Source organism: Ursus maritimus, unplaced genomic scaffold (genome assembly GCF_017311325.1).
Source record: "Ursus maritimus isolate PB19 unplaced genomic scaffold, ASM1731132v1 scaffold_8, whole genome shotgun sequence".
In the NCBI taxonomy this organism is placed as follows: Eukaryota; Metazoa; Chordata; class Mammalia; order Carnivora; family Ursidae; genus Ursus; species Ursus maritimus.
Genome location: NW_024426996.1, coordinates 19,646,049 through 19,668,903, shown reverse-complemented (window position 1 = coordinate 19,668,903; position 22,855 = coordinate 19,646,049). Strand labels below are relative to the sequence as shown.

At 39.3% G+C, this 22,855-nt stretch overlaps 1 protein-coding gene across 2 annotated transcripts in view; it reads left to right on the top strand.

Annotated features, from left to right (window-relative positions):
- The first annotated feature begins 214 nt into the window (after positions 1-214).
- CFAP299 (cilia and flagella associated protein 299) overlaps positions 215-22,855 on the top strand; it is a 596,514-nt gene continuing 573,873 nt past the window's right edge. For both annotated transcript variants that reach the window (XM_008693276.1, XM_008693275.1), the window contains exon 1: positions 215-325. In XM_008693276.1, the coding sequence (XP_008691498.1) occupies positions 215-325 (111 nt within the window). The remainder of the gene's footprint in view (positions 326-22,855) is intronic.

Here is a 22,855-nt window from a genome sequence, read left to right as displayed (position 1 = left end):
ACTGGTGCCAGACCTGAATTTGGAGCGGGTAATTTGAGACCGCGTTCCCAGGAGTTAGAAGGAAACTTGAAACTTAACAACAAGCACCGGGACGGGATTAACGGACAAGGCTCCACACCGGTTCCCAACTGATTGGAAGAAACCAAGTGGGTGGAACCTCTGGACGCGTCCCTCGCGCCTCTGTCGCTAGGGACGCTTTGGCCCAGAGATCACGATGGATCGGGACGAGGGGCTGACGGCCTTGGACAACATAGTCACTCAGTTCAACACCTATGAAGATTTCCTCGACTCGCAGATCACTACCGTGGACCTGTACTACCTGGAGGTAAAGGTCGCGGCGCCTCAGGGTGGACTCCCCCCCCGCCCCCCCGCATCCCCGGCCTTCCTCCCTCTCAGTCCCTCCAGAGCCCCCGCGTCGTGAGGTGATCGCCCCCTGGCGGCGGAGGATGGCGAGGTCAGGCTCCGCAGTTTCCCGACCTCGGCACCAGGGCAGCGCGGGAGCTGAATCGCCCGGTCCTGCCCGCCCCGCGCGGCCTCAGACCTTGCGGAACTCGGGCCCCTCGTGGCCGACGCGGAAACACGCACGTGCGCAGGCACGCAGGCACGCACGCACGCGGGGGAGTCTTTAATATCTGTCTGTCCTCTCGTGCAGTCTCCCGGCCCACTCCTTCCAAATCGTTCCGTGTGAGGAGGAAGCCGGATTCGGAGACCTGCGGAGACCCTTGCGCTGGGCTGTGGTTCAGGTCTGGCACGCCGTTTCTCTTTGCTTTGCCAATTTGCATTAAAGCGGAGAAGACAGTACCCTTCCAGCGCACGTGGCAACACCGACCTGGTGTGTGTATCTCCTAGTATATTGGGCGTCTGGGAAGTTCATAACTTCCACCCCCCAGTAGTTGGCGCAGAAAGCCCCTCAGTTACGGATACGCAGTACAGGTCGTTGTGCAGGCATATTCCTGACTTGTATTTATCGAGTCGAGAATCACAACTAATGTTGATAGTCACACACACACAAAAAAAGCCTGCTAAACTGCGAAATTGGACGTAATGGGATTGGCTACTGTCTTCCACTCGGCAACCATCTTTCTCCCTGCCTCTTTAAAGGTGTGTGTTTGATGAGGGGTATTATGGGGTGGGGGCGGCGGGATAAAGTTCTTGTCCTCCTTGAGGCGAACCAGGCTGGGCAGGAAAAGAATAGCCTACCGGTCCTGAGAGGCAGGAGGTGAACGCTGGATCCCTGTAGCCTTGGGATATTGCCAGACGGAGGCAGTCTGAACAGGCACTGCCCTGGAGCCAAGACACAACCCCAAATTGCCCCCTCCCTATTTAGGCCAGACGGAACGAGCGCCAGTGTGCGGCGCCAAATCACAGCGGAGTCTGGGAAGGATTTGGATGCTGCAGCCAACTCCCCAAATTTCATATCTGCAACAACATCATTCTGCAGTGTAGTGGATTGAAATTCTTGCACTCCAGAGATCACGTTAAGCAGGATTTTACTTAAATGTTGATTGCAAGGTTTGAAAAGTTCTTATTCTTCAAAACAGTCATGTGCTAGATATGAACGTAATTTTTAGGAAGCAGAAGCATCTTAATTCTAGTCCTGTCTCTGCCACACACGAGTTGTGTGACCTTGGGCAAGTGATTTGATCTTTTGGAATTATCTGTTAAAGGATACATCCAAGTGATATTTACAGCATAGCTTCTGGCTTCAAAAACAAACTTTTAAAGATTTTATACAGTTAGTACGTTTAAAGTTGTGAAAGCATTGCATCTAACACACTAGAATGAAGATTGTATAGTACTAAACAATGTTTGCATCCCCATTTTTGCATGTTTAAATTAATAACAATGAAATATAGATAATAAACATCCAATAGAATAAACTCATCTTCATAGCACATGTGGAAAATTGCTAAGCTAAAGCCTAGTATCATTAAGAAAGGTTTCAAAAAAATTTTCAAGGTCGGGTTCTTCATATGAGTAATAAAAATATTAATGTTAATTAGGAATGAGAAATTAATACATCAATCAGAAGTTTAAAGGTCTTTAAAGTGGAAAATGATATATTTGGGGAAATGATAAATTTATTTATAATTTGGCATGGTTTAGCTTATTCTTTTTTTTTTTTTGTAAGATTTTATTTATTTGACAGAGATAGAGACAGCCAGTGAGAGAGGGAACACAAGCAGGGGGAGTGGGAGAGGAAGAAGCAGGCTCATAGCGGAGGATCCTGATGTGGGGCTCGATCCCAGGACTCTGGGATCACACCCTGAGCCGAAGGCAGACGCTTAACCGCTGTGCCACCCAAGCACCCCTGGTTTAGCTTATTCTTATTGTACTTTCATAGAAAATAAGATAAAGATTTAATTGAATAATTTTAAGGCAAATATATATATTTTGGATTGGGTAATGAAAATTTTTAAATGTCATTTGTTCTGGGGACTTAAATTCTCAAGTACTTCCTGTGGATGCAAGTTCATTGCTCACTTAGGTTGCACAGAGACAAGTGGATGCCTCAGAATTGGTTCAGTAGTAAGGCTAGTACAGCAGGCATGTTTCATGGATCACACTTTGTAAGGTGATTCTTGCTCTGTGTGTATGTGTGTTTTGTTCATCAGTAATTGACTTTGATGTGAATGAAGCAAGTTTTATTTCATTTTTTGAAAATATAATAAGTTCATTTTAATTATTTGGATTTACCATAACTTATTTAACTAATACCATATTGATGGACATTTAGGTTGTTTTCAGTTGTATGCTATTATAAATATTGTAAGGGTTGGCATACTTCCATAAACGTCTGCATGTCTGTCTGATGTTAATCTTAGCCATAGAAGTCTAAAAAAGTCCAAAACAGGTGTACTAATTTATACCTCACCAACAGTGGCTCCTTTTGCTGCATCCTTTTTTTTATTATGTTCCGTTAGCTACTGTATAGTACATCATTAGTTTTTGATGTCGTGTTCAATGATTCATTAGTGTGTATAACACCCAGTGCTCATCACAACACATGCCCTCCTTAATACCCATCACCTTGTTACCCCACTTCCCCACCCCCACCCCTCTGGGACCTTCAGTTTGTTTCCCGGAGTCCAGAGTCTCTCAAGGTTTGTCTGCCTCTCTGATTTCTTCCCACTCAGTTTTCCCTCCCTTCCCCTATGTTCCTCCATGCTATCGCTTATGTTCCACATATGAGTGAAACCATATCATAATTGTCTTTCTCTGCTTGACTTATTTCACTGAGCATAATCCCTTCCAGTTCCATCCATGTCGATGCAAATGGTGGGTATTCATCCTTTCTGATGGCTGAATAATATTCCATTGTATACATGTACCACATCTTCTTTATCCATTCATCTGTTGAAGGGCATCTCGGCTCCTTCCACAGTTTGGCTATTGTGGACATTACTGCCATGAACATTGGGGTGCATGTGCCCCTTCTTTTTACTACATCTGTATCTTTGGGGTAAATACCTAGTAGTGCAATTGTAGGGTAACTCTATTTTTAATATCTTGAGGAAACTCCATACTGTTTTCCAGAGTGGCTGTACCAGCTTACATTCCCACCAACAGTGTAAGAGGGTTCCCCTTTCTCCACATCCTCGCCAACATTTGTTGTTTCCTGTTTTGTTAATTTTTGCCATTCTAACTGGTGTAAGGTGGGATCTCATTGTGGTTTTGATTTGTATTTCCCTGATGTCTAGTGATGTTGAGCATTTTTTTGTATGTCTGTTAGCCATTTGTATGTCTTCTTTGGAAAAGTGTCTGTTCATGTCTTCTGCCCATTTTTTTGACCAGGTAATTTGCTTTTGAGTGTTGAGTTTGAGAAGTTCTTTATAGATCTTGGATATCAGCCCTTTATCTGTAATGTCATTTGCAAATATCTTCTCCCATTCTGTGGGTCATCTCTTTGTTGATTGTTTCCTTTGCTGTGCAGAAGATTTTATCTTGATGGAGTCTCCAAAGTTCATTTTTGCTTTTGTTTCCCTTGCCTTTGGAGATGTGTCTTGAAAGAAGTTGCTGTGGCCGATGTCAAAGAGGTTACTGCTTATGTTCTCCTCTAGGATTCATTGAGGTCTTTCCTCCTTTTAGAGTTTATCTTTTTTTTTTTTTTAAAGATTTATTTATTCATTTGACATAAAGAGAGACAGCCAGCGAGAGGGGGAGTGGGAGAGGAAGAAGCAGGTCCCCAGCGGAAAAGCCTGACGTGGGGCTCAATCCCAGAACTCCAGAATCACGCCCTGAGCCGAAGGCAGATGTTTAATGACTGAGCCACCCAGGCGCCCCCATTTTGAGTTTATCTTTGTGTATGGTGTAAGAGAATGGTCCAATTTCATTCTTCCGTATGTAGCTGTCCAATTTTCCCAGCACCACTTATTGAAGAGACTGTCTTTTTTCCATTGGATATTTTTTCCTAATTTGTCAAAGATTAGTTGACCATAGAGTTGAGGGTCCATTTCTGGGGTCTCTGTTCTGTTCCATTGGTCTATGTGTCTGTTTTTGTGCCAGTACCATGCTGTCTTGGTGATCACAGCTTTGTAATATAGCTTGAAGTCAGGCAATGTGATGCCCCCAGCTTTGTTTTTCTTTTTCAACATTCCCTTGGTGATTCGGAGTCTTTTCTGGTTCCATACAAATTTTAGGATTGTTTGTTCCAGCTCCTTGAAAAATGCCAATGGTATTTTAATAGGGATGGCATTGAAAGTGTAGATTACTCTGGGCAGAATAGATATTTTCGCAATGTTTATTCTTCCTATTCATGAGCATGGAATGTTTTTCCATTTTTTGGTGTCTTCTTTAATTTCTTTCATAAGTGTTCTGTAGTTTCTAGAATATAGATCCTTTACCTCTTTGGTTAGGTTTATTCCTAGGTATCTTATGGTTTTTGGTACTATTGTAAATGGAATCGATTCCTTGATTTCTCTTTCTACAGTTACATTATTAGTATATAGAAAAGCAACTGATTTCTGTGCATTGATTTTGTATCCTGCCACACTGCTGAATTGCTGTATGAGTTCTAGTAATTTGCGGGTGGAGTCTTTTGGGTTTTCCACATAAAGTATTATGTCATCTGTGAAGAGAGAGAGTTTGACTTCTTCTTTGCCAATTTGGATGCCTTTTATTTCTTTTTGTTGTCTGATTGCTGTTGCAAGGACTTCTAGTACTGTGTTGAACAATAGTGGTGAGAGTGTCCATCCCTGTTGTGTTCCTGTCCTTAAGGGAAAAGCTCTCAGCTTTTCCCCATTGATAATGATATTCACTGTGGGCTTTTCATAGATGGTTTTTATGATATTGGGGAATGTTCCCTTTATCCCTACACTCTGAAGAATTTTAATCAGGAACGGATGTTGTATTTTGTCAAATGCTTTTTCTGCATCCATCGAGAGGATCATATGGTTCTTGTCTTTTCTTGTATTAATGTGCTTTATCACATTGATTTGCAAATGTTGAACCACCCTTGCATCTCAGGAATAAATCCCACTTCATCGTGGTGAATAATCCTTTCAGTGTAGTTTTGGACCCTATTGGCTCTGATCTTGTTGAGTATTTTGGCATCCATGTTCATCAGGGATATTGGTCTGTAATTCTCCTTTTTGATGGGATCTTTGCCTGGTTTTGGGATCAGGGTAATGCTGACCTGATAGAAGGAGTTTGGAAGTTTTTCTTCTGTTTCTGTTTTTTGAAACAGCTTCAGTAATATACATATTATTTCTCCTTTAGATGTTTGGTAGAATTCCCCTGGGAAGCCATTTGGCCCTGGACTCTTGTTTTTTTTGGGGAGCTTTTTGATTACTGCTTGAATGAAGCAAGTTTTAAGTAGTAAATGGGAGATGGTATATTTTAGTTAGAAGAGCCTAGAGTCATAAGATTTGGGTTCTAATTCTGTATTGTATTTTAACCAGTTTGAAACTCCATTTCCTTATCTGCAAAGTGAAGGGGCTGGACTAGATAATATTCAAGGTTATACATGTAAAATTTTATGAGTCATGTATACATCCATGTGTCCATCCAGGCATCCATGTATTCATCCAACTATCTAATAAACCTTCATTGGGAGCCTACTGTAGTAGATAGTGCCTTAATTGCTAGGAATTTAAATAAGAATCAGTTATAGTCACCTAACTTTAGTATTGTGGTTACAGTTCAGTCTAAGTTTTATTTATTCAGCAAACATTTTGCAAGTATTTATTATCTTTCAGTTACTCCTCTGTTATATAGAATATTATTCTATGGCTATTAGTTTTCAGTTAATTTCAATGCTTCACATACAAAGTGGCCATATTATCTTTGCTGGATGCATTCTCTATTCTTCTCCACCCACATGTGTGTTCCTAGAAGCTGTCCTCTGCAGTCCTTAACCAGGTCTTTTAGCTTTGGCTTTGTTTCAGCCAGTATGAGATCAGAGGGCAGGATAAGAAGAATTAGAGAATTTATTCCTTCTCATCTTTCTGCTGGTTGTGGTTTGGAAGTGGCTGCATGTCTTAGATTTGGCCAGCTTCTCATTCCATCAGCTACAGCAGCCTTTCTGGATGCTGGCAGCGCTCTCTGTTCTAAGAACTGTTTCCTCTTGTCTCCTTTTAGGCCTAATCGTGTTAATGACCTCTCAGTATTGCTAGCCCAACGACACTACATCATCCTATGTTGGTTTCCATTAATCTTAGGATATATTTGTAAATTATGCTTTCATTCTTTTTAATCATCTCTTTTGAGTTTGCCTACCATGACCCAGAGCTCTATATTATCATTTGACATTTCAGACCACTGTAAGTATACAAGTAGTGTGTGTATACACACACACACACACTAACCGCAATGTTTTTATATGATTAAGATTACGGAGGAAGGGTGCTCAGGTTGGCAGCACATATACTAAAATAGGAGTAGGAAGGAAGGGACGTAGGAGAAAAAAATGAAGACCTGAACCAGTTAGCTATTTGATGAGACGGAGAGCCGTAAGGTGGTTAAGGAGAATAAAAGAGGCTCTTCATCCTATGTCCATTGTGCTTTGCTCATTTTACTGGATGCTACCTATAAACTATGAGAGGACATTTATAATAGTATCAGCAATTAGATTTATCTCTGCTAAACCAAATAACGGTAACTCAAATAACAATATTTACTCCTGGAGTTAGTGTTACCTTAAACTAATTAAGCCAATCCCCTAAATTGATATAAAAATACTTGAAAAATTTTAGCAAAATTTTTGCACTATGACTTTCCAGATTCTTTCTTGGTAATTCTTCCATGTTGAATAAACACAGTCCCTTCATTTCAGCTATGGCTGCCTATGGCCACTAGAGAACGAAAAGGCCTATTGAATTGCTTTTCCCAGGTAAGGAATCAAGGGGTGTTTTAGAATTGTTTTTAAATTTCCCTGACTAATGCATACTAACTGTGGCTAAATTACTTGTAGAGATTAGCAATGTGAAAGTTTTATTTAGAGATTATCTTCCCATTATTTAGAAAATTAGAAATAAATCACACAAACCTTTGGACATAATAATCTGAAAATTACTTGGCAGATACTGATGAAGTGAGATTCCAGGAAAAATCCAGTAGCACGATTTACCACGATTATACAGTAAGCCAGCTAATAACCAACTAGTATTTATTGCATTTTCCCATATTTTTCTAGTATTTATTGGATCAGGTATAGAGTAGATTCCTATGAATATCTTACTTCGTATATTTCAGAATCGGCTCTACTCTTTTGTTGATTCAATAGGAAAAAATTGGCATAAATTAGCTACTCTCTGCTTAAGAGGAGTGCTACATTTTTCCTTCAGTAGGTTCACAGAGGTGCTTATCTCTAAGCAATGACCCACAGTGACAATGCTTACAAATCTAGAGTTTATTACAGGAAAGGAATACAGTATTAGCAACAGCATTAAGGTAAAGCAGTGCATCATAGCCAAGCAAGCAAGGGGTCAGGAGAGACTGAGTGCAAGCCCGTGCTGTAAGCAGAGGAGAATTATATGTCCTTAAGAAAGAATTATATTCCAGAAACTCCTGGCATACTACTGGGTTCTGGTAAAAATGGAGCAGCTGGCCATGGAATCAGCAAGGGGCCATACACTTGAAATTGCCCATAATGAGCTGAGTTCTTTCAGACCCACCAAGTCATAAGGTCAGGCAGTCCCAGCAACAATGATTAGAGGGAGGTGTAGTCCATCTGGAACAGGGCAGGAGTGGGAACAAAGTAGGTGTGCCAGCTGCAGAAGCAGGAGTCGAGTCTCAGGTTTTCACGGATGTTAGATATGCACCTTTTCCTCAGCTTACATGTATGGCTATGCGGAGACTTTCTTATAACTGGCTACAAGCCCACATTTGGTATACAAATGAGCCATTTGGTACGTGGGTGCAAGCTGAAAATGGACAGTAGCTGCACTATCACTTCAGCTAGATGAGGTCTTTAAAGATTGTGGGAGGCAGAACCCTTTCAGAGGTCATCCACTTTCTGTGAACACAGAAGTGGGTCACAGTTAGACTATATAAGGACAGATAGGCAGTGGTAAATGCCAGAAGCAAATGCGGTTGCTCACGTGGAAGTGGTCACAACGTGCCTAGCACAAGAGGCATACACAGCCAGGTAGACAGAAGGACATAGCCAGTTGCTGTCACCCTGCCTCTTTCATATACCACCTCAGTGCTGGCATGATGGGCACATGGAGGAAGGGACTACGGTAGCAGAGGTGGGGCTATGCAGGAGCCCCACAGCATGTGCTCCTGCTTACCAAGGTGATATAGCTACTGCGACCTTCGAATGTCCAACCTGTCAGCAATCCAGGCCAGTCCTCTGCTAGAGCACCATTTGTCAAGGTAACCAACCAACCACTTGGTGGAAAACTGACCATGGTGGACCCCTTCCACTTTGGAAGGTCCAGCAATTCAGTCTTATAGAAATAGACATAATTGGTATAGTCACATGCCAGTTCTGTCTAAGTCCTTATGGAATATTTTCTTCTTTTTCCCTTTCAGTTGTACTGAGATATAATTGACACACTATATAAGTTTAAGATGTACAGTGTAATGACTTACTGACACGTATTGCAAAATGATTATGGCAATACGTTAACATCCATCATCTCATATAAATGCAAGGAAAAAGTATTTTTTTTCTTGTGATAAAACTTTCAGCATTTGCTCTCTTAGAAACATTTAAATATGCTGTACAGCAGTATTAATATAGTTAAAATGTTGTATAGTACATCCCCAGTACTTATTTATCTTATAACTGAAAGTTTATACCTTTTGACAGCTTTCATCCAATTCCACCACATCTCTCCTCTGGTAACCATATATCTGATCTCTTTATGAGTTTGTTTTATTTTGTTTTTAAATTCTACATATAGGTGATATCATGAAGTATTTGTCCTTCTCTGACTTATTTCACTTAGCATAATGCCTTCAAGGTCCATGCATGTTGTCTCAAATAGCAGGGTTTCCTTCTTTTTTATGGCTGAATAGTATTCTAACACATACATATTTTCTTTATCCACTTACCTTTATTCATTTACCTGTTGATGGACACTTAGGTTGTTTCCATGTCTTGGCTGTTGTGAATCATGCTGCAGTGAATGTGGAGGTGTGGATATCTCTTTGACATAGTGATTTTGTTTCCTTCACATACATACCCAAAGGTGGAATTGTTGGATCATGTGGTAGTTCTATTTTACATTTTTTGAGGAACCTCCACACTGTTTTTCACAGTGGCTGTACCAGTTTACATTCCCACTAACAATGCACAAGGGTTCCCCTTTATCCACATTCTTACCAGTATTTGTTATCTCTTGTCATTTAAATGATAGTCATTCTAACAGGTGTGAGGTGATATCTTATTGTGGTTTTGATTTGCATTTCCCTGATGATGAGTGATGTTGAGCACCTTTTCATGTACCTGTTGGCCATTTGAATATTTTCTTTGGAAAAGCATCTATTCAGGTCTTTTGCCCATTTTTGAATTGGATTATTTGTTTTTCTGCTATTGAGTTGTATGGATTCTTTGTGTATTTTGGGCATTAACCTCTTATCACATATATAATTTGCAAGTACTTTGTCTCATTCCATAGCTCATTTTTTCATTTTGTTGATTATTTCTTTCACTCTGCAGAAGCTTTTCATTTTGCTGTAATATCTTTTAGTTATTTTTTATTTTGTATTTTGTTCTTTATGCCTTAGATGCCATATCCCAAAAATTGTTACTGAGACTTATATCAAGGAGATTTTTCCCTGTGTTTTCCACTAGGAGTTTTATGGTTTCTGGTCTTACACTGAAATGTTAAATTCATTTTGAGTTAATTTTTGTGAGTGGTATAAGATATGGGTCTAATTTCATTCTTTTACATGTGAATATCCAATTTCCCAGTGTCATTTATTGAAGAGATTATCTTTTTGCCATTGAGTACTTTTGGCTCCTTTGTCAAATATTAGTTTACTATATATGCATGGGTTTATTTCTGGTCTCTCAATACTATTCTATTGGTCTATGTGCCTATTTTTGTGCCAGTACCATTCTTTTTTGATTGCTGTAGCTTTAAACAATAGCTTGAAATCAGGAAGTGTGATGCTTCCCACTTTGTTGTTCTTTCTCAGGATTGTTTTGGCTATCTGGGGTCTTTTGTGGTTCCATAAAGATTTTAACACTTTTTTTCTACTTCTGTAAAAAAATGCTATTGTAATCTTGATAGGGATTGCACTGAATCTATCAATGGGGGAGTATGGAATATTTGATGCACAGGCACAGGGTTCCCTATAACATTGTGTCAGACCAGGGACCTATTTTAGAACAAAGGAGCTGCAGGAATAAGAACCTATCTATGTGATTCATGTCTCATAGTATATTCTGAAACATTCAGAGGTGCCAGCAGAAAGATCATTGGAATGGGTTAATGAAAGTACAACTGAAGTGCCAATTTGTAGATGATAGTTTAAGAGAATGGGGGTGCCATTCTCCACAATACAGTGTATACTGTGAATTAAAGACCTTTGCATTTAGGTTTGTTTCCTTGGTCTGGGAACTAAGAGGTTGAAGCATCTTACCATCATTCCCAATGACCAGCTTGGGGAATTTGTGCTTTCTTTCTTCACTGTGGGCTCTGCAGGGTTAATTGTCCTTGTACTGTTATTGGATAGAGAACCAGTTCTAAACTCATGTTTAGCTGCTCACCACTAGAAAATCAATACTTGAGGGAAGTGATGGTAGGGAATGAAAGTTCCCTTATAGGAAGCCAACAACTTGGGAAGATGGTGGACAGATGTCTCAAAGGCCATCTTCATCTTCCTGGCAAAGCCAGAGGGCTTTGAAGGGGGAAGGTATGGGAAAAGAGAGGGGGGCTATGTGTAGGAGAAGAAGGTGCTCAGGTGGTTAGTTGTATGTATGACCCTGAACAGACTTGCTGGCATCCATGGCAGTTGTTTTCAAATGTAATCAGGCCTTATCTTCTGGGAAAGTTTGGTTCTCACTCCTCAAGGCCAGTGGTCTGCAAATCTCAAGGAACATGTTAGTTCTGCTACAGATCAAGGGCATTAGGTGAGCAAGCAAGAAGTAGCTTGAAGCAACCTAACCCTTACAACCAGTTGGAGTGCTGTTACAGTACCATATGGGGGAATACTCCCATCAGGTGACTCAGTGAGAGTCCCGTTGAATTATAAGTTACAACTCTTCCCTGGAATCTTTCAGCTCCTTGTCTAGGAATCCGGAGGCAAGAAGACAGTTACTATCTTGGCAAGAATAATTGACCTTGAATGTCAGGAAAGTTAGGGCTGTTATACAAACAATAATGCAGGAACGTGTTTGAGATTCTGTTGATTCACTTGGATGCCTCTTGCTGTGGTAAATGGACAAGTGTAGCAACCAGGGCTTGAAAGGGGAATTGCTGAGGGATCAGACCCCTCAGGAATGAGGTCTGGTTCACAACACTGGTTATGCTATTACCACTCAGCAGAGGTATTAGTTGAATGTGAGGGGAATCCAGCATGGCTGGTGTTAGTTGAATGTGAGGGGAATCCAGCATGGCTGGTGGAGGTAGGAGATGATGACTATTTGTTGTGGTTCTGAGCCAAGCTGCAGCAGCAAGGTTATATAGTTTAACCAAATATCCTTCCTTTGTATTTATATGAATAGTCTTCAACAAATTGTATTTATTTTTATTATATGTAAATATGTATACCATTCTTTGTCATTTTTTTACACAAAAGGTAATTTTTATATTTTTCTGTAATTTAAAAAATTGACATTAAGTCTTGGAGACCTTTTAATGTTCTTCTATATAGATCTCCCTATTCTTTATAAGTTGCTGCATCGAATCTGTTATTTACTTAGGTTGATTCTTTAGAAGTTTGTTTTCCTTATATAGTATCATGAACAACACTGAAATGAGGATCTTTGGTACATGTTCTTTATGTGCAGTTGTAAATATACCAAAAAGTGGAATCGATGAGTCATAACATGGTTGAAGTGCCCTCCAGAGTACCCATTTACTCTCCCACCAGCAGTGTTTGAGACACCTATTTCCTCAGATCATCACCAATACTTGATATTGTCAACCTTTTCATTTTTTGCAAAGAAGTTAAGGTAGTTTTATGAGTTTCATGGTAGAAACTGAAGAGGGTTCCATTTTGATTGCCTTTTCTTTGTTGACTTTGAGGGGTGGAGGTCATCTAAGAGTCAGAAGTCTAGGGGCGCCTGGGTGACTCAGTTGTTAAGCATCTGCCTTCTGCTCAGGGCGTGATCCCGGGGTCCTGGGATCGAGCCCCACACCAGTCTCCTCCACTGGGAGCCTGCTTCTTCCTCTCCCACTCCCCCTGCTTGTGTTCCCTCTTTTGCTGGCTGTCTCTCTCTCTCAAATAAATAAGTGAGCTCTTAAAAAAAAAAAAGAGTCAGAAGTCTAAAGAAAGTAGGAAAGGTCTGAAAAAATAAGTTGTGAAACAAAGAAGGCATATCAACAGAAGGCAATTCACAGAAGAAATGCAAATGGTTAGGAAACATACACAAAGATGATCAACCACACTAAGAATCAGGGAAATTAAAGTTAAAACCCGGAGGTTTTTTTCACATATGACATTGGCAAAATGTGTCAATAGTGTCTACCACGTGTAATGCCAATCTGTCTGCTTCCTGAATATGTCCTGATTTTGAACACTCATTATCAGTATGTTTTTGAGGATGTTCCCATTTCTGAGTCCCACCTTCCTAAGGTAGAGACAGAAACTCACCTTCTCTGTTTCCCTTGCTTCTGGTGTTATCTTTGCAGGTACATAGGCACTGCCAATTACACATACTTGCATGAGACTGCTCTTTAGAAAAGAGTAACATGAAGAAGAAAGCACCATGTGGAATCCATTTTGTATTGAATAAGGTGGTGGAGGTTTTGGCTTTCAGTTGATGCAGTGGCAGAAGTGCTGGGGTCTAATGTCCTCGGTCAAATGGTGAGTTGCAGTATCTGTTTTCAGTGGTGGCAGCAGAGGAATATTTGCTGAAATGGTTCCTGTGGCTGTGAGTGTTGTTTCTGGCTCTGTAGGCTTAACTCAACTTTCCCTGGGATTTAGGGGCTATTGTATTTCAATAATTTCTTTTTATATTTGGACTGATGACAGTAAGCTCTGCTGTTTGCAGGTAATACCCTTGATTGATGATATTTACCTGTGTTCTTCACCCTTTCCTTTTATGCTTTTAGGGAACTGTCTGTACTGATTAGTTCCTCTCACCTTTAATTCCAGAGTCCCTTTCTGTGCTCATTGAGTTCTCTCTATCTTGTCCTACCATATCTTTTTATCTTCCTTTTTATAGTTATTATTCTGGAATGAATTGTCAAATAATCATTGTCTTCATATCCTTGTCTTCCACTTTTCAACCCACTGCAAGCTGCTTGCCATCTTCATCATTCAATAGAAATTGTTTTTTCTATGGTTGCGAATGAGGGATGTGTCACTAATTCAACACTTTGTAGTTTAATCATTCAAATCTTCCACTGGGAGGATGGCTTATATTGGTGTACAAATAGAGGCAAGAGGGCTTTTTGTGAAGCTATTTTAGTGTATCAAAAAAGAGAAGAGTGTGACTAGCACTAAAGTGGATACAGCAGACTTGTGGAGCCCTGGATATAATCAACCAACCTTCCCCTCCCTTCCTCCTTCCCTCCCTTCCTCCCTCCCTTTTTTCATCATCTGTCTACCTATTTTCTACGTCAATATGAAAGAGAATAAATCAATAAAAGCACTAGGAAACAAGAAATGATGCCACTCTAGGGAACAAGAAATTGTGCACATTTTTGGTAAGTTAGAAAGCAGATAGTATCAGATTGACAAGATAGAGAAAACGTAGGCCAAAATGAATAAAACAGATTTAGAGAAATGTCAGAGTCAATAGGAATACAGAGGGCAGGAGAGAACCTGTAATTGATTAAAGAAGTTAACTCTACATAGCTAAGCCAGAGGTACACCTGTACGTAGCATGTACACTCACTATTTAACCCAAGAATGAATGAGAGAACTGTTCTCTAAGGAAAGTGAAGTACATGCCTAACAAGGAGACCTGGAGGGAGTAAAGGGGCCTGAGAAATAAGAGCTAAGTGCAAAATAATTCAATAATGTTAGAAGTTCTGAAGAGGAGAATACTATCTGGAAAAAGTTATACTTATTATGCCAAGCCCTTCTTATTTTGGCCGTTAGGTTGGAGAGAGTGAGGTATATCCCAACTCTCCTTCCTTCTTAATGCCCGCATATCCTCAAGTGGAGTCTGTACATTGCCATATTCTGCCCTTTTAGACAGAACTCCTGCAGTTCACCTTTTCAGAGGAGAGTCCAGTTAGGAACTAGACTTGAACAACTATGGAGGGAATCCATGCTAATGTCTGTATCAATCAATCCAGTCTTCTGTTCATATGTATCTACAGATGTTTGAGGAAACATAATAGCATGAAAGAGATAGCCCAAGGCAAATAAGGAGAATAACTACTGTCAGACAAAACAAAACATTTAAAACCCAGAGAGAACTTTAAATAAATTCCAATTTTGTATCTCAGAGACATTTTAGTATCAATGAAATCTATAAACAAAATAATAAACGTATGAAAAGGGAGCAATCAGAGAGCAAGAAAAATTCTTAGAAATTAAAAATATGATTGATAACATTTTAAAAAGGGCTAACTAATTTAAAAAGGATGGACACTTTTTGAAGAACAAATTAATCATCTGGAAGTTAAAAGTGATATAACTACCCAGGATATAGTGAAAAAAAGATGAGGAAAATAAAAAAGAATAATATGAAAGAAAATATGAAAGAATAATTCCAGGAGGCTCAATATCTCTCTAGTAAACTTACCAGAAGGAAATTATGCAGAAAATGAGGGGGATAAAATACTCATTGAATAACAAAAAATTTTTGTGTGGGAGGTAAGCACAAAATTGTAGTGTCCATTAGCTATGTAGTTGGACAAATGAAAAAGATTCACACCTAGGTGGATAGTGGTAGAATTTTAGAATTCTGAGAATAAAATGATAATTCAAAAATAATTCAAATTGGATTGGATGACATCAAAATTGAAAACTTTTGTTCACCAAAGTACTTTATCAGTAGAGTGAAAAGGCAGCCCATTGAATGGGAGGAAATATTTGCAGATTATTTATCTAATAAGGGGTTAATATCTAGAGTATGTAAAGAACTTCTACAACTCAACAACACAAAAGCAAACAACTCAATTAAAAATTGGCAAAGAATTTGGATATTTCTTCAAAGAGTATCACAAATGTCCAATAAACTCATAAAAAGATGTTCAACATCATTAATCATTAGATATGCAAATCAAAACCACAATCATATATACAGTGAGGAAAAGACAGTTTCTTCAATAAATGGTGCTGGGAAAGTTGGACAGCTACACATAAAAGAATGAAACTGGACCACATTCTAATGCCATATATAGAAATAAACTCAAAATGGGTTAGAGACCTAAATGTGAGACCTGAAACCATTAAAATCCTAGAAGAGAGCATTGCAGTAATTTCTCTGACCTCAACCACAGTAACATTTTTCTAGATATGTCTCCTAAGACAAGGGAAACAAAAACAAAAATAAACACTTGGGACTACATCAAAATAAAAAGGTGTTGTACCGCAACAAAACAAGAAGACAACCTACTGAATGGGAGAATATATATGCAAATGATATATCTGATAAAGGGTTAATATCCAACATATATAAAGAATTTATGTAACTTAACACCAAAAAGAAAAAAAAAGAACCAGTCTGATTGGAAAATGGGCTAAGGACCTGAACAGGTATTTTTCCAAAGAAGACACACAAATGGCCAACAGACACATGAAAAGATGCTCAAAATCACTAATCACCAAGGAAATGCAAATCAAAACCACAGTAAGATATCACCATATACCTGTTAGAATGGCTAAAATCAAAATGACAAGAAATAACAAGTGTCAGTGAGGATGTGGAGATGAGGGAAATCTGGGGCATGGTTGGTGGGAATGCAAACTGGAGCAGCCACTCTGGAAAACGGTATGGAGATTCCTCAAAAAATTAAAAATAGATATATCACAATCCCTTAATTCCACTATTGGGTATTTATCTAACAAAATGAAAACACTAATTCAGGAGTGCATGGTGGGTCAGGCGGTTAAGCTCGGGTCATGATCCCAGGGTCCTGAGATTGAGTCCCACATGGGACTCCCTGCTCAGCAGGGGGCCTGCTTCTCCCTCTGCCTCTGCCTGCCACTCACCTTGCTTGTGCTCTCTCTCTCTCTCTGTGTCAAATAAATAAAATCTTTTGAAAAATCCTACTAATTCAAAAATGTGCACACCTATGTTTATTTCATCATTATTTACCATAGCCAAGATATGGAAGCAACTTCAGTGTTCATCAAGGGGAGTGTGGTACACACACACACACACACACACACACACACACACACACACGAATATTACATAGCCATAAGAAAGGATGAGACTATGCTGTTTGAGGTGACATCAATGGACCTAGAGTGTATTATGCTAAGTGAAATAAATCAGACTGAGAAAGTGCATGATTCCACTCGTAAGTAGAATCTAAAAAAAAAAGAAGTAAACAAACAGCATCAGACCTGTAAATACAGAGAATAAACTGATGGTTGCCAGAAGGAGGGGAAGTGGGAGGTTGGGTGAAGAGGAGTGGGAGATACAGACTTCCAGTTATGGAATGAATAAGTCAGGAGAATAAAAGGCATAGCATGAGGAATATAGTTGATGATACTGTAATAGCGTTGAAATGGGACAGATGGTACACCTGTGAATGTAGCATAATGTATACACTTGTCAAATCACTAAGTTGTACCCCTGAAACTAATGTAAAAAAACACCATCCCACAATGATATACCATTTCACATCTATTAGGTAGCTATTTTCAAAAAAAACCCCAAAAAACAAACAAAAAAAACCCAACAACAGATAATAACAAGTGTCAGCAAGGATATGGAGAAATTGGAATACTGCACCACTGGTGGCAGTATATAATGGAGCAGTCATTGTAGAAACAGTTGACTGTGTTGGAGCGGCTCCTCAGAAAATTAAAGTGAGAATTACTATATGATCCAGCAATTTCGCTTATGAGTGTACAGCCAAAAGCATTGGAAGCAGGGACTAGAACAGATATTTGTGTACCCATGTTCATAGCAGCATCACTCACAATAACCAGAAGGTGGAAGCAACCCAAGTATCTGTTTGATGGATCAGTGCATAAACAAATGTGCTATCTATCTACAAGGCAATATTATTCAGCCTTGAAAAGGAAGGAAATTCTGACACATTCCACAGCATAGATGAACTTGGAGGACATTATGCTAACTGAAATAATCCAGCCACAAAAAGACAAATACTGTGTAATTTCACTTTTACGAGATTCCTAGGGTAGTCAGATTCACAGAGACAGAAGGTAGAATGGTCATTGCCAGGGTCTGGGGGAAAGGGAGAATGGGAGTTATTGTTTAATTGGAATAGAGTTTCAGTTTTGTAAGATGAAGAGTTCTGGTGATTGATGGTGGCAATGATTGCACGACTGTATGAATGTACTTAATACCACTGGACTATATGCTTAAAATGGCTAATTTTTACATTTTCTATATTTTATCCAAATTAAAAGGTAATTTGGAGTGTCAACAACTTACCTGTAAGTCGGCTTGATCTTAGATTGTATTCCCAGTAGTGATTCCTAAAAGAAAATGGAGTATATCTTTAAACTTCTGGAAAATTTTATTTTGAACCAGAATTCGTTCCCTGCTTCTATTAGATATTTTCTGTTTGACTCTTGAGATCTACCTTCTGTCCTACCCCAACTTGCTCTTTGTCCCGAGAGGTTGATTTCTGTTGATGTTTTCAACTGGGCCCCCTTCCCTTTGGCCATTTAAACCCAATAAGAGGCACCAGAAATAAATTAGAAGCCAAAAGAGAGAGGTTAAGCAGCCCCCCCCCGCCCCCATTCCTTCCATACTGTGCTATAGGTTCGTAATGGATATTTTCTTTCAGAAAGCCACAATTTAGGCTTGAGTCCTACAGCTGTTTCCCTGGGCTTTATTAACTGCTCCCTCCTCTTACCTCATTTGGACTAGTTAGTGGCTGTTAATAGCTTATTGCTGTAGCTAGCTGCAGGGTGCTTCATTATCTCTCTAGGATTTCTCTTAACCCTGTCTATACCTTTGTTAATTAACTCAGCCACTCAATTGCCTTCAGTTACTCCATTTAAATGTGTCATCTGTTTCCTGCCTGGACTGACTGAAGTAGGTAATTTAGCATTCAAATGGGAGTAAAAAATAAAGTCTTTGTGTGTGGGGGGGGGGGGGGGGAGGGAAACAGGAACTTCTAAAACTACCTACTGGTCTTTTCTGATTTTGTAACTTGAGCAAATTCTTCTCATGAATTTTCCCATGACATTAAATTTAAAAAGAAAAAATTTAATCCCCATAGATGCAGAAAAAGCATAGGATAAATTCTAAACTCATGTCATAACTTGTTGTATAGTATATAGCAAACACTCGTAAACTTCGTAATCGGTGGTTACACATTTGAACGTTTAGCACTGGAATAAAAACATGATAAAAATTTTTGTGAGTACTCTTAGCTTTTTATTGGTAGTCTGACCACAGCAATGCTACAAGGAAAGAAAAGTGTCATAAACACTTGGAAGAAGTCAGAATATTATTATAAAGGCAGTATGATGATCTGCCATGAGAATACAAGAAAATTAAACTGGAACCCTATTCGAACGAATCAGTGAGTTTAGTTGGAGAAATCTGAGATTGAACTACAATAAATAACTCTTTTCCAGCAATATATAACATAATGACAAAAGACACAAAAGCTAAGGGAGCCTCAGTAGCCTGTGGGCAACGTCAGGTGTTCTAGGGGCCATAGACCCACCCACCCTTCTTTCCCTCCTTCCTTCCTTCCTTCCTCCCTCCCCCCCTCCCTGTCTTCCTTTCTCCCTTCTTCCCCTCCTCCCCTTCTCCTTCCTTCCCTCCCTTCTCCTTCCTCCCTCCCTCCTTCCCTCTCTCTCTCCCTTTCCCCTTCCTTCCTCCTTCCTTCCTTCCTTCCTTATCTCTCTTTTTCTTTTTTTCTGATGAGAACTACCTCGGTGCTCCAGATGCTGGCTACCCCTTGTTTCAGGCTCACCTGTTAGGAGTCTGGCTCACCCCACATAACACCGAATTCCAATCTTTATCTACCCCTCACCCTCACCCTATTAGAGGAACAGTGTGGGAGGCACTTTGCCCCAGGAGTGCAGCCAGGTTGGGGGTGGGCATGGGCTCTGGCCCAAAGACTGGGGGTAGTACAGCCCCAAATCTGTTCGGGGAGTGAATTGTGCACGCCAGGCCACAGATCTGTTGCCTTCCAGGAATCAGTAGGACCCTGAGCAGTGTTGTGGGCTTCTGAGATGGAAGTCTGGAGACCCAGTCCAACTCTGCCAAGGTCCAAGGCCACAGCAGTGGAAGGCACCATTCCATTGCAGATCCTTGGGGCCAAACATCTCTCGCAGCAGCTGAGAGATGTCTCACACCTGTCCCAAAAGAATAGTCATGTAGTCAGACATTTGCTGCCTACTTGGGTGGCCTCAGCCTTGCCACATGTTTTATGGTTCATGTGTAGCAAGGAAGCCTTCTCTTTAAGGGCAAGCCATCTCTGGGTTCTGCTCTGCATGACGCCTCTTTATAGTTAACCTGCTCCAAACTGCTGGCCTCCAAAAGTCGATGACTCACGATCACATGAGGGAAGAAGCATTGACAATTAATACAAGATTACTGCCTTATTTATATACTTGGATTTCATGGCTAATTACCTATTTTTACTAAGATGAACAGTTATAGTCAAAACCATTAGTTTTATAGAAAATGATAATCTTTTTGCCCTTCCAAAAAATGTTAAGTGGAATCCCAGAAGGATCAGAGGGAAGTAAGAAATAAAATATTTTTGAAAAAATAATGGCTAAGAAGTTTCCAAATTTTGTGAAAACTATAAATCCGTAGAGTCAGGGAGTACAATGCATTCCCAGCAGAATAAACACAAAGAAACCAATCCAAGGACTATCTTAAAATTGCTGAAAACCAGTGATAAAGAGAAAGTCTTAAAGGAATCTAAAATGAAAGGACACATTATGTAAAATAAAACAGGAAAGACTAAGCACCTCTCAGAGGTAATATGAGGCATGGGGCAATGCGGTGACATCTTTAAAGTGTTGAAAGGTCAACCTGGAACACTAATCCAGCAAAAATGTCTCTCCATTTTTTCAGTCAAACAAAAGGCAAGATAATTCGTTGTTGGCAGACCTACACCACAAGAAATGCTGAAAGTTTTTTAGGTAGAAGGAAAATCATATCAGCAGGAAACATGAATCTACATAAAGGAATAAGGCATCGGAAATGCTAAATATGTGAATAAGTAAAAATGTATTGTTTTTCAGGTTTCTTTAAGGATAATTTCTTTAAAGATAATTGACCATTTAAAGTGGACAGATGACGTTATGATTCTACTAGTGGTAATGATTGGTGAGGCAACCAACTTCAGCTTTCTACTTGTTTTCTCAGTAGATCTTGCTATTTGTTGCAGTATACACTAGCGTGGATGAATGCAGAGCTGTCCAAATGATTTTGTGTGGCCCAGGTAAGGCACACAGAAATACACAATTCATTCCATATATGAAATTAATACAGCAACTTTTTAATGGCCTTTGCTATATCAAATACTGTCTTGACTACAAGTCATATATGTTCTAGAAAAACCCCACATCTTAGAGTTTAGCTGAGAGTTCTTCCCATATGCTTACTTTTAGCAATATATTTATGAAAAGTTACACTCAGATCATCTCTCTTTTGTAAATCAAATCCAAAATCTTCATTCTTTTTTCAATTAAATATTAATTCCACTAGGTGGAGGCATTTCCTTAGTTTTGTGTTTCTCACTGCCAAGCCTAGGAATAACAAGTATAATAAGCAGGGAAATGAGTCAGAAAAAAAGGCACATAGCCCTCCCAAGGCCTCGTGCTTTGCACTATATTAGCTTAGTAAATTCATCCCCATTACTACACAGAGTTCCATGCAGTTGACCTTGAACAACAAGGGAATTAGGGGCACTGACCCCCCCGCGCAATTGAAAATCTGTGGAGAACTTTTGAGACTCCCAAAACTTAACTACCAATAACCTAGTGTTGACCAGAGGTCCTACTGGGAACATAAACAGTTGAAGAGAGAACAAAAACATACATGTTTTGTTTGTCACGTGTATTATATGAGAGTCTTACAATAAAGTAAGCTACAGAAAAGATAATGTTTTTAAGAATGTCCTAAGGAGGGGAGCCTGAGTGGCTCAGTCTGTTAACTGTCTGACTTCAGCTGGTCCAGAGTCCTGGCATAGAGCCCTGCTCAGGGGGAAGTCTGCTTCTCCCTCTCCCTCTGCCCCTCCCCCCCCTCATGCTCTTTCTCACTTCTCTTTCAAATAAATAAATAAAATCTTAAACATCATAAGGAAGAGAAAATACATTTATAGTACTGGACTGTTTATCTAAACTATAAGTTTACATCAACTCTTTACAAGAGGAATCGTCTATCAGTACCTAAGTCAATATTGTCTTATAGGATACAGATCACTGTAGTTGTTATACGTATTACTAACACCAGAATGAAAAATGAAAAGATGGTTTACGGTCTGCAAGTTTTGATAAATTTTAACGTTTTATAATACATTTGTGTATCTTTTAGGGTGGTAAATGATAAAATAGACTAGTATTTACATATATTTTATGCATTTATGACACAGGTAACTTTTTCTTAATTCTTTTACTATTTCTAGGCTCCACAATTCATTTGTGAGTTTTTTTCAAATTGTTGCAAATCTCTAAAGAATTTTCCAGTGTATTTATTGAGAAAAAAATGTGTGTAAGTGAACCTGCACAGTTCAAACCCTTGCTGTCCGAGGGTTAACTGTACTTGCTTTTAATGTTTAGCAAAGGAAAGTGACAAGTTTTCTAGGCTGATAATATCTAAATTTTTCTTCCCATTGGTTTGAATTTTAAAATAGCCTCTAAGGGCTGAATAGATTATTAACCAGGCATCTCACATTTTTTCATTTAATCCTGTCAGATGGTTCTTGCATTCCACAGTGATGTACTAAGTGTCTGTAACAATAAAATGTATGCTGTTTTCACTGTCTTTCAAATATTTCATGTTTAACCAAGATGATAATATAAGGAACATTATATATATATATACATATATATATAATGTTCCTTATATTATATATATATATTATATATTATATATATAATGTTCCTTATATATATATAATGCTTTAGTCCTCGCATTAGTAATATATATATATATATA